Source organism: Trachypithecus francoisi, unplaced genomic scaffold, assembly GCF_009764315.1.
Source record: "Trachypithecus francoisi isolate TF-2019V2 unplaced genomic scaffold, Tfra_2.0 Lachesis_group10, whole genome shotgun sequence".
In the NCBI taxonomy this organism is placed as follows: domain Eukaryota; kingdom Metazoa; phylum Chordata; class Mammalia; order Primates; family Cercopithecidae; genus Trachypithecus; species Trachypithecus francoisi.
Genome location: NW_022681455.1, coordinates 113,367,247 through 113,380,159, shown reverse-complemented (window position 1 = coordinate 113,380,159; position 12,913 = coordinate 113,367,247). Strand labels below are relative to the sequence as shown.

The window sequence follows — 12,913 nt, the reverse complement described above, 5'->3', positions numbered from 1 at the left end:
GGACTGAAAAGATACCAATGGTAAAGACAATCTTGGTAGTTAAGGCATCAAATAATCTCTAAGGTTATTCCGCCTAAAAAGGGGGAGTCTGAGACGTGCAGCATCATTGACCTATGCTCTGGGGACTGCATCAAGAATAAACAGCTGATCAAATCAAAATCCCTGTGATTCCAAACTTAGAGGAAACAGAGCAACCCTGCTTGCAGGCTGGGAATGCTCACAAGTCAGACACTTTGTAGTACTGTTTTCAAGAAAAGAAAAAAATACAAAACAAAACTCTAAAGTCATCAATAATTTCATAGTTTGCAGTTACCCTCTGGGAGAAGACCTGACCTTATCTGCCGGAATTTGTCATAAACTCTAAACTGTACTTTCTCCATCTGAAAAATGAAAATGGGAGTTTAACAACTACCCACTGAGTCAGAAACTCTGGGGCTAGGGCCCACCAATTCATGGGAATTATTGTTAAGATTAAGTAAAATAATAAAGGTATGGTGCTTGGCAAATAATGGACAAACAATATATGTTTGTGGTTAAAATAACATTTATAAAAATACTTCCTACTTGTCTACTATCCCCTAAGAAAAATCTAAACATTGGCCAGGCACGGTGGCTCATGCCTGTAATCCCAGCACTTTGGGAGGCCGAGGTGGGCAGATCATCTGAGATGGGAGTTCAAGACCAGACTGACCAACATGGAGAAACCCCGTCTCTACTAAAAACACAAAATTAGCCAGGCGTAGTGGCGCATAGGCGCCTACAGTCCCAGCTACTCGGGAGGTTGAGGCAGGAAACTCGCTTGAACCCGGGAGGCAGAGATTGCGGTTAGCCAAGATAACGCCATGGCACTCCAGCCTAAGCAACAAGAATGAAACTCTGCCTAAAAAAAAAAAAAGGAGAAGAAGAAACATTATCCAAATTCTATAAAAAGACAAGTCAAACAAAAAGTTATCTGAAGCCAGGCGCAGTGGTATGTGCCTACAGTCCCAGCTACTCAGGAAGCTAAAGCAGAAAGATCACTTAATCCAGAAGTTCAAGTACAAACTGGGTATCACAGCAAGACCTTGTCTCTAAAAATAACTAAAAATTTAAAATGCTATCTTTTATCTTTCATTTGTTTTGACTGAGCTTCCCAAAACTAATGTCTCATATTTCCAGAATCCTAATAGTATCAATCACTTAATAATGATGGTTTTTTATTTTTGTTTCCTTAGATGAACTTTAATACAGAATTCTGACAAAACAGTTCAGAAATGGACCCACACAAATACAGTCAACCGATCTCTGAAGAAAGAGCAAAGGCCATACAAAGGATAGTCTTTTCAACAAATGGTGCTGGAACAAGTGGACACCTACATGCAAAACACCAATATAGACAGGGAGCTTACACTTTTCACAAAAATTAACTCAAAACAGACCGTGGACCAAAATGTAAAACACAAAACTAAACTTCTAGAAGGTAACATAGAAGAAAATCTAGGTGACTTTGGGTTTGGCCATGAGTTTTAGATACAACACCATAAGCACGATCCATGAGACAAAAACTGACAAGTGGGCCTTCATTAAAACTAAAAGCTCTGCAAAAAAACACTGTTAAAAGAATGGAAAGACAAGCCCCAGACTGGGAAAAAATATTTGCAAAACATGTATCTGATAAAGAACTTGTTTCCAAAATATACAAAGACTTTTTTTTCTTTTTTTTTTTTTTGAGACGGAGTTTTGCTCTTGTCACCCAGGCTGGAGTGCAGTGGCGCAACCTCGGCTCACCGCAACCTCCACCTCCCAGGTTCAAGCAATTCTCCTGCCTCAGCCTCCCGAGTAGCTGGGATTGCAGGCATGCGCCACCACGCCTGGCTTTTTTTTTTTTTTTTTTTTTTTGTATTTTTAGTAGCAACGGGGCTTCTCCATGTTGGTCAGGCTGGTCTCAAACTCCTGACCTTAGGTGATCCGCCCCCCTCAGCCTCCCAAAATGCTGGGATTACAGGCATGAGCCACTGCGCCGGGCCTACAAAGACTCTTAAAACTCAACAATACAGAAACAAACAATCCAATTTACAGTTCTCAAAAGATCTAAACGGAATTCCGCTTTGTGATAAACAATGTTCACAAGTAATTGCTAAAGTTTCTCTGAGAGCAAAACGTTAATTTCTAAAAAAGGAGAAAAGCTATAAAACAGTAGAAACACTGATGTTTCATTACCAAAACAGAACACCAGAGCATACTACACCACATAGAGTATAAACACAGAACATTTTGAAACTTTGCATTTCAGAATGGAGATGTCAAACTAGAGAACTCTTTCTTCTATTTGGAATAACAAACCAGATGAGCTGGAAATTAGCTAAGGGGGACATTTAACATCCATTTTATAAGCTAGCTATCAATATACAGGATGACAAATCAAGATTTTGTATTTCTAATTCACTTTGCTTCTTCTCTGTGCTAGTCATTGATCAGATTTTCTTCTAGTACTGTAGCTGAAACCATGTGAATTGAACTTTTATCTGGATTGGATACAATTTATAGGGCGTGATAGGAAGAAAATGGGCATTCATCACCTCTACACAAAGCAGCCTCCACTGGATGGGGGAAGTAGAAGTGACTGGCAGGGAGCGGAACACACCTCTGTGATGATGGCTTTTTGGTCCTTCACCCTTTGCGCCTCCTCTGGGTCCTGCTCCAGGCTGAAGACTTTAGAGAGGGGCACTGGCTTCCCACCTCGGCACAGGACTGCTTGACAAGTGCCAACATTGGCTACAGTCAAGCTAAAGCTACTTGCTGGATCAGCAGTGTCAGGGCGAATGTAGCACAGGAGAGCGGAGGAGCCCAACTTCTGGCCAGCCATTCCTAATTTCCTAAGAAAGAAAAAGAAGACGTGGTGGTTAGTTTTAGAAGAAAGTGGTGGTCCTGCACGTACATTTTTTTTTTTTTTTTGCCATGTGATCGTGAACCAGCCTGACCCTATCCACCTAACTGCAGACTTGCTGTGGCTGATGGTGGTGAAGACAGTTCTGCCTTCCATTCTCAGCTGAGGAAAAGGTTTACGAAAGGGAGAGAATCTCTCTTTTGCATCTTTCTCCACAGCTTTTGTGTCTGATCAAAGACTTCCTCATTCAGGGGCTCTCAAACTTTAGCACATCAGAATCCCCTGAGGGCTTGTCAGAACAGGGACTGCTGGGCCCTAGCCTCAGAGTTTCTGAATCAGTGGGTAAGAGGCTGGCCCAGTAAACTGCATTCCAAGAAATTTCTGGTGATTCTGAGGCTGCTGGTCCTAGAACAACACTTTGAGAACCACTCACTTAGGTTCTAAGTTCCTCAAGGGAAGGACCATGATTCTTGCATTTCCCCCATATGCAGGGCATCCACGCATCTGTACTTGGAAACAATGTTAATGAGGAACAGACACTAGCAAAAGATCTAGTTTCAAATCCCAGCTCTGCCATTTTCTGGCTACAGATCCTCAGCAAGCAATTTCTCCAGGAAATTTCTCTGATAAAATATATAGCATGAAAAATACTTGCTACAGTTCCTGGCTCAAGAGTTGCTTCATAAATTGAGTTCCCTTTCCTAAACCCTGTATTTTGCAAAGTTTCCAGTTCAATTATACTACTGAAAAAGACACTCCTTCCTAACACTTCGCTTTTGTTATCACAGATAAAACTAGTTAAAGCCCATCCTGGCTAACACGGTGAAACCCCGTCTCTACTAAAAATACAAAAAATTAGCTGCGCGTGGTGGCAGGCGCCTGCAGTCCCAGCTACTCGGGAGGCTGAGGCAGGAGAATGGCGTGAACCCGGGAGGCGGAGCTTGCAATGAGCCGAGGTTGCGCCACTGCACTCCAGCCTGGGGGACAGAGCAAGATTCCGTCTCAAAAAAGAAAAAAAAAAAAACAAACTAGTTCAAGCTCCAAGCTGTTCCATTTCAACCTGGATTATACAAGTTTACAAACAACCTCTCAGTTGTCCATATCCTTTATCAGTCCACCTGATATGCAAATGCTCCATTACAGTTAGGTTATACAGATATCCTCAACTTACGATGGTTCAATTTAAGACTTTTTGACTTCACGATGGTGCAAAAGCAATACTGCATGCATTTAGTAGAAACTGTTAGTTTGTATTTTGATCTTTTCCTGGGCTAGTGACATGTGGTACGATGTTCTCTCATGATGCTGGGCAGAGGTAGCGAGCCATAGCTCCCAGTCAGCCACTTGATCACAAGGGTAAACAACCAATACAGTGCCCTGTGTCACCACATGATTTTGCCCAACTATAAGCTAATGGGGTAAGCGTTCCAAGCACATTTAATGTAGGCTAAGTGAAGCCATGATGTCTGGTAAGTTAGGTGTATTAAATGTAGTTTCTACTTACCACACTTTCAAATTATGATGGGTTTATCAGGATGTAACCCTATTCGAAGTTGAGGAGCATCTGTATAGGGTTTTTGCCCTTAAGCGGCTTAGACTTTACTTAGAAGATGAGTTCGGTGAAACCCCAGAAAGAGGTATTCTAAACCTATGAATCTCACAAGTATGTGGTTAACTCTTTTGTAGGTCACTGACTCCTTGGACAATCTTATGAAAGCTGACCACCTTCCTCCTCAAAATGTACAACCACATATATATACACACACACAACCTTTTGCACATAAATTTTGGGCTTCCCAGATCCTCAGCAGCCTTTGGATTCAACAGAGAAAACAGATGATCCCATGGACTTTTGAAAGAGCCAAAGTCCCCACACTCCATGCTCATATAGAGAATGATCATAGAAGACAACAACATGAGTTCTTTGCTTGATCCTGTATCCATAATTTAGACCCTAATTTAGACCCTGACCTTTTGGTTTAGAAAGACATATTTTCCAAATGTAGAACTGAGTTAGGGATTTTTCAACCCACCTGCTTACCTGTGAGATACCAAGAAGGTGTTAGCCATGAAAACTGTGTCATTAGTTGACTGCTGTACCTCTTCTAAAAGCACATCTGCCATCGTACACTGCAGCAGGCGTGGGAGCTCCTCATTTCGGTCCCCATCAAACATGCCATACACAGCTCCCACCCCCTCTGCAAAGTTATCCATAGCAAGCGCTGAGACACACAGCCTATAACAGAAGCATGAGAAACACAATCATCAAAAAAAGTTACTGGTAAATATTACTCTTCAAGAAGCATTCTTTTTTTTTTTTTTTTAGATTTTTTTTTTTGAGAGGGAGTCTGGCACTGTCGCCCAGACTGGAGTGCAGTGGCACAATCTCGGCTCACTACAAGCTCCACCTTCCAGGTTCATGCCATTCTCCTGCCTTAGCCTCCTGAGTAGCTGGGACTACAAGCACCAGCCACCATGCCCACTTAATTTTTTTGTATTTTTAGTAGAAACAGGGTTTCACTGTGTTACCCAGGATGGTCTCGATCTCCTGACCTTGTGATCTGCCGCCTCGGCCTCCCAAAGTGCTGGGATTACAGGTGTGAGCCACCGTGCCTGTCCGGAAGCATTCTTTTAAAAAGTAAGTATTAACTAAAGGTGGTGAAGACTAGAAGCAAATCGTAATCTACACATAAGAAAAGTCCCTAGACATGATAATTAAGCTACATCTGAAAGAGCTAATGTCCTAAGGAAAGGGAAAACAGCCACATTCATGGGCAGTACACATTAGCTTTGCAATGCTGCCAAAGGCTGGTAAGATAAAACACTTGCTCTTAGTAGTGACTAAGGATTACTTTTGTCAAGGCCCATCAGCCAAAGACCACCAGAACACACCTAGGGTTGAAAAAGTTGAGTTTATTACTCCTTATAGCAAATGAGAGTGCACCCATGGAACCTTGAGGTATACAGGTAAGGGATGCTAAAAAGAACCCACTACAGGGTTTGGACTTTGGTTCGGTCACTTTGGGCAGGGTCTAAGGAAGAGGATCATACCAGACAAGGTGTCATCAGAAAGTGGAGCCCTCTTCTATGGCTGGGTATAAATCTTATCTATAGGGAAGGAAAATTAGCAGAAGGATAAAGCTGTAACTGGTACAGAAAGCAGCATCTACCCATCTTAGCCATGAAAGAGGGTGTTTGGTATTCTGTTGACTGCACATTCGTGTTGTTTTTGTCTTAAAACTTTATCATGATCTCAAAGGGATCTTATCCGACACTGACGTTCTATGATTTGTTTATGTACAAAAGAACAACATGGCCTAGCTATTATGAGCATCAGGCGAGTTCTCAGACGCCAGGGGCTGCCTTTTTTCCTTCTCAGTCTCCATGGCCAATATACTCACTTATTTCTCTGCCCTGCCATCTCAGCCAGTCCATGGCTCCAGAAAGTTGATGTAACTGTAGAATCTGTGGTTGGCAAAGGTTTCTGATCAATTTTCAGGGTTGTGATATGGCTGTGGGAGGTGAAGGAAGATTAAACCATATATTCTTCTGTATTTTACAAAAAACTATCCCAACAATAGTATTCTTTTATTTATTTATTTATTTTTGGAGACAGAGTCTTCCTCTTGTCACAGAGGCTGGAGTGCAGTGGTGTGACCTTGTCTCACCGCAACTTCTGCTTCCCAGGTTCAAGCAATTTTCCTGCTTCAGCCTCCTGAGCAGCTGAGATTACAGGTGCATGCCACCATGCCTGGCTAACTTTTGTATTTCTTTATTCTTTTTTTTTTTTTTGAGACAGAGTCTCCCTCTGTTGCCCAGGCTGGAGTGCAGTGGCACACTATCGGCTCACTGCAACCTTTGCTTCCTGGGTTCAAACGATTCTCCTGCCTCAGTCTCCCGAGTAGCTGAGATTACAGGCGCCTGTCACAACAACCAGCTAATTTCCGTATTTTTAGTAGAGATGGGGTTTCACCATGTTGGGCAGGCTGGTCTCCAACTCCTGACCTCAAGTGATTTGCCCACCTCGGCCTCCCAAAGTGCAGGATGACGGGTGTGAGCCACCGCACCTGGCTAATTTTTGTATTTTTAATAGGGATGGAGTTTTATCATGTCGACCAGGCTGGTCTTGAACTCCTGACCTCAGGTGATCCACCTACCTTGGCCCCCCAAAGTACTGGAATTACAGGCGTGAGCCACTGCGCCCGGCCAACAATAATATATCTTTTAATAAAATAATCTATGGACAGACTAAGATTCATTTCCAGAAAGACTGATGAAAGTAGTATGCTGAACTACTGGCAAAGAAGGAGGGGAGAGAAAGGAAAGGGGTAGGAGGATCAAAGGGGTAGGAGTTTCAATCAAAAACTAAGCACAACAAAGATTTCCAAATTTTAGCCAACCATCTATTTATGATAAGAATTTTGATACAATGAAGTCTTGGTACAATGGATGAACTTGTATTGTCTCTTAGATGTTATATAATCTGTGCCACCTAAAACATCTATGCCTTTTGTGAAAATATTCAGTATGTGGGTGGGTAGTAGCCAGGGAGTAGCCCTAATACAAACAGATTGACTACTGGATACAACATCTATTCATAACTTAATCAAAGAAGAGAACCTAGGGGCTTTATGGCCTAAATTCATTCTGTTCCTTTCATTAATAGAGATCTCCACAGTACTAAGGAAGACCTACACATGGCTGGTGGGCCTAAGAGCACATGCAGATTCCATTTCAAATTTTTTCCTACCTAAATATGTCCAGTGTCTTGTGTTCCAGAACCAGATTTGTATTTCCAGTCAGGTCAAGGTCTTGTAATGTAGCAGGCAAAGCCTCTGGAATCAGGATTTCTGTCAAGTCATTGCAACTTAGGTCTACAAACTAAGAAAAAATTGAGAAATCAAAAGAAAATACATCATAGAGACTTAGTTCTTTACTCCCAAGTGTCCAATCTCTTACTATATCCCCAAAGAGGAACTTAATTTCTTCCCAGGAATTCATTACATACACTCTGGTCCCAAACCAGAATACATGAGAAGACAATAATATTTTTTCTTATGAGAACTATCTCATTCACACTCCTTTCTTCTTTATAAAAGGAGAATAACCTCATTCACTCTCCTGCCGTTTCCCCCAATAAGGACATCATTCCAGCACACAGAAGTACCTGGATCTGAGGCAACTGCAGTATTTCTGGGAAAATGCTGATGTTGTTGGAGTGTGCAACAAGGGTGTGCAGCCTTTTGCAGTTTGCTATGGTTGTGGGAATGGTTTTAAGCTTGTTGCCACTTAGGTTCAGCTCCTCCAATTGCTCCAATTTATTTAGTTTGCTGAAAAAGAAACACTAGAATACTAGAATGCACTCAGACTGAGCAGCTGCCAAGGAAGTGCTATTCAGAGTACAGAAGGCCGACATGGTCCACTGCCAGATGACTGGTGAGAAATGAAACCGATACCAGGAATACCAGGAAAGGCAACGGCTCAAGAAGATAACGACTCCTGCTATAACTAAGCCTGATCTCCCTCAGTGTGTTTCAAGGGCTGTTGGATCTTATGGGCAGGAACATCTTCCTGTTACCTAATGTACAGAAAGTGGCTGGAAAAGGAGTGGCCTCAAATTGGGGGATTAGTTTTGTTGCTTGCTTTACCACTAACTAGCAGCAAAATACTAAGTAAGTCAATGTCAGCAGTCTTCAATACCCTCAGCTGTAAAACATGAGGTTGTACTAAATCATCACTAAGATTCTTTTTTTATTTTTTTGAGACGGAGTTTCACTCTTCTTGCCTAGTCTGGAGTGCAATGGTCTGATTTTGGCTCATCGCAACCTCTGCCTCCCGGATACAAGCAATTCTCCTGCCTCAGCCTCCCGAGTATACCTGTAATACCTGGGATTACAGGTATGCACCACCATGCCTGGCTGATTTTGTATTTTTAGTAGAAATGGGGTTTCTCCATGTTGGCCAGGCTGGTCTCGAACTCCCGACCTCAAGTGATCTGCCCACCTCAGCCTCCCGAAGTGCTGGGATTATAGGCGTGAGCCACCACGCCCAGCCCATCGCTAAGATTCTTTTCAGTTTTAAATCTCTACACTTATCCATTCACGACATTAACTCATCTCCACTAAACATCTATCAAGTTCTTATTATACACACAGCACTGTGCTGTGAGGCAAGTGATTTACACTGTTCCATGACTGAGCAAAGCTTTCTACATGGTAAGCAAAATTAAGTAAGACTAACACCTTTAGGTTATTACAAATTGTTCTAATTTATTTTGATTTATTGGTTTAAAAATTATAAAAAGAATCAACTGCTGTTAACACGGAGAGAACGTTTGAAAAATAAAATCGCCAATACCAGCAATCTGAAAGAATTACTTTTATCATTTTGCTGAATTTCCTACCAAATTTTTCATATTTGTTTTTACATAAATTTTATATCTTGCCTTTTTCATATAACATATCATAAATAATGTCTACTCCTAGAAATTTCATATTTTTAAATGACTAAGCTTTGTAAATTACAATTATTTTTTCTGATATTAATATATACTCACTGAAAAAAACTGAAAAATAGAGACAAACAGGAAAAAAAATCTTTTAATGCTACTGCCAAAGATAATCTCTGATAACATTTTGGTAGATAGTATTCTTGTCTTTCTTAAGGAATGAAACTATACTTTTCAAATTAAAAAATGGTATTCTAGGCCAGGTAGGCGTGGTGGCTCACACCTGTAATTCCAGTACTTTCAGAGGCTAAGGCAGGTCAATCGCTTGAGCCCAGGAGTTTAAGGATGCAATGAGTTATTGCTGTACCACTGCACACCAGCCTGGGCGACACAAGACCCTGTCTCAACAACAAAAACAAAAAAAGGTACTATATTATATACATTGTATTTATGACTTTCTTTTACTTAACAATATATTTTTAAAGTGTTCCCATGTCCAAATCTCATGTTGTTTTCCCTTATCCTGCCTGGATTTTTCTGACTTGTAAACAGAAATGCAGCCTCCTCACTCAGTTTCTTACTCAGTACCCTGAACTGTGCCAGATTCTGAAAATAGTTCAAAAGAAACAAACAAGATTTGTATTTTGCCTATACAATTATAACACTGCTCAGGAAATGAACTGATAGTGGATTTACTATTTAGTAGAGAACACTCATTTTTAAAAATATATTGTTCCTAAATTCCACTGTTTTATTATATCTATTCAGATTACTCTATTTTTTGTGATGTTAATTCTTGTCTTTTTCTTTTTTTTGAGATGGAGTCCCGCTCTGTTGCCCAGACTGGAATACAATGGCACGATCTCACTCACTGCAACCTCCACCCTTCAGGTTCAAGCAATTCTCATGCCTTGGCCTCCTGAGTAGCTGGGATTACAGGCAGGCACACACCACCACACTCGGCTAATTTTTGTATTTTTAGTAGAGACGGGTTTCACCATGTTGCCTAAGCTGGTCTTAAACTCCTGATCTCAAGTGATCCACCCACCTCAGCTTCCCAAAGTGCTGGGATTACAGGCGTGAGCCACTGTGCCCAGCCTAATTCTTGTCTTTATTACTAACTTTTTTTCATTTTCTTTGAATAAGTTTTATATCAACCTGCTTTTGACTCCTCCAACAATAAAAGTGTCATCAAATTAGGTGAGATTCATAGTTTTACAGCATTATGCAGCTAATTATGTATCATCCAACAGCTTCATAAACTAATATAATATGTCAGTGGTCCATTATTTTCACTTTATATGAACATATTTGAGGTCAATTAGGTTAATCTGGTAACATTTCAAGAGATCTACCACACCCTGAAATTAAGATTCTGCATTCATTTTAGAAGTCATTAAAAAAATAATAATAAAAAGTAAAAAACTTATTGTTTGATTTTTTTCAAGGAGGCTGACCAGGCATAGTGGCTCACACCTATAATCCCAGTATTTTGGTAGGCTAAGGTGAGATGATCACTTGAGGCCGGGAGTTCAAGACCAGCCTGGACATAGCGAGGCACCCCCCCCCCGCCAACAAGTTTTGTTTTGTTTTTTTGAGATGGAGTCTTGCTCCGTTGCCAGGCCGGAGTTGCAGTGGTGTGATCTCAGCTCACTGCAACCTCTGCCTCCTGGGTTCAAGCGATTCTCCTGCCTCAGCCTTCTGAGTGTCTGGGATTACAGGCACCCACCACAACGCCTGGCTAATTTTTGTATTTTTAGTAGATACAGGGTTTCACCATGTTGGCCAGGCTGGTCTTGATCTCTTGACCTCGTGATCCGCCTGCCTCGCCCTGCCAAAGTGCTGGGATTACAGGTGTGAGCCGCCACACCTGGCCTCTACAAGTTTTTGATTAAAAAATTAGTCAGGTATGGGCTGGACGCAGTGGCTCACACCTGTAATCCCAATACATTGAGAGGACAAGGCGGATGGATCACGAGGCCAAGAATTCGAGACCAGCCTGGTCAACATGGTGGAACCTTGTCTCTACAAAAATACAAAAAATTAGCTGGGTGTGGTGGCACATGCCTGTAATCCCTGCTACTTGGGAGGCTGAGGCAGGAGAATCACTTGAACCTGGGAGGCAGAGGTTGCAGTGAGCTCAGACCGCACCACAGCACTCTAGCTGGCCAACAGAGCAAGACTCCATCTCAAAAAAAAAAAAAAAAAAAAAAAAAAAAAATTAGTTGGGTGTGGCAGTGCATGCCTGTAGTCCCATCTCCTTGGAAGGCTGAGGCAGGAGAATCACCTGAACTGCAATCAAGTTTCTCCTGTGTATTTTCTTAAGCTCTATCTCACTTTGTAAATGGTAAATGTACATAAAAATTAAAATTTTATAATTTACATATATATAATTTCATCAAAAATTATTAATATCAAATGTCATTGCCTCATGTTCTTAGTTTTTGAAAATATTATTTTTAATGACTACTTTCATGGCATAGATTTTTCTGGTGTTAAATTTTCCAAGTTTTAGCTGGTCATGGTGGCATGCGTCTGCAGTCTCAGGTATTTGAGAGGCAGAGGTAGGAGAATCACTTCAGCCCAGGAGTTTGAGACCAGCCTGGACAACGTAATGAGATCCCATCTCTTAAAAAAAAAAAGTTCTAGGCCAGGCGCGGTGGCTCAAGCCTGTAATCCCAGCACTTTGGGAGGCCGAGATGGGGGGATCACGAGGTCAGGAGATCGAGACCATCCTGGCTAACACGGTAAAACCCCGTCTCTGCTAAAAACTACAAAATACTAGCCGGGCGAGGTGGCGGCGCCTGTAGTCCCAGCTACCCGGGAGGCTGAGGCAGGAGAATGGCGTGAACCCGGGAGGCGGAGCTTGCAGTGAGCTGAGATCCGGCCACAGCACTCCAGCATGGGTGACAGAGCAAGACTCCGTCTCAAAAAAAAAAAAAAAAAAAAAGTTCTAAAGTTGCTGTTTTAACCAAATGTATTTTGAAAGGTATTTACTTATTCACTCACACTGTCTCAAACTTTGACAGCATTAAACATCTTTCTTACGTGTTCTTATAGGTGTAGCCTGGCTAACTACGATTCACCTCTTCCTTCAGGGAGCCTAACCCCATCCCCTGGTTCTGTGCAACGTGACATGCAATCTTCTTCAACACCCTGCCTTTCTATTTATTTATTTTATTTATTTAGTAATTTTTTGAGACAGTGTCTCACTCTGTCGCCCAGGCTGGAGTGCAGTGGCACAATCTTGGCTCACTGCAACCTCTGCCTCCAGGGTTCAAGCAATTCTCCTGCCTCAGCCTCCTGAACAGCTGTGATTACAGGCATGTGCCACCACGTATGGCTAATTTTTTTGTATTTTTAGTAGAGACAGGGTTTCACCATATTGCCCTGGCTGGTCTCAAACTCACGAACCTGTGATCCGCCTGCCTTGGTTTCCCAAAGTATTGGGATTACAGGCGTGAGCCACCACTCCCGGCCAAACACCCTACCTTTCTTAGACTGCACTGCAACTGCCTATCCACTTGTTTATTTCCCCAATTTGACTGTACATTCCTAGAGGACAGAGACTGTAACTGTTACACAATACTTGACATACA

The 12,913-nt window shown here is 41.8% G+C and overlaps 1 protein-coding gene across 4 annotated transcripts in view; it reads right to left on the bottom strand.

Annotated features, from left to right (window-relative positions):
• The window catches only part of PHLPP2 (PH domain and leucine rich repeat protein phosphatase 2), a 78,977-nt gene that overhangs the window by 4,241 nt on the left and 61,823 nt on the right, over positions 1-12,913 (bottom strand). For all 4 annotated transcript variants that reach the window (XM_033218893.1, XM_033218891.1, XM_033218894.1 and 1 more), the window contains 5 exons: positions 8,034-8,196; positions 7,617-7,747; positions 6,268-6,378; positions 4,908-5,102; positions 2,624-2,855 (listed from right to left, as the gene is read on the bottom strand). In XM_033218893.1, coding sequence (XP_033074784.1) covers positions 2,624-2,855; positions 4,908-5,102; positions 6,268-6,378; positions 7,617-7,747; positions 8,034-8,196 — 832 coding nt within the window. The remainder of the gene's footprint in view (positions 1-2,623; positions 2,856-4,907; positions 5,103-6,267; positions 6,379-7,616; positions 7,748-8,033; positions 8,197-12,913) is intronic.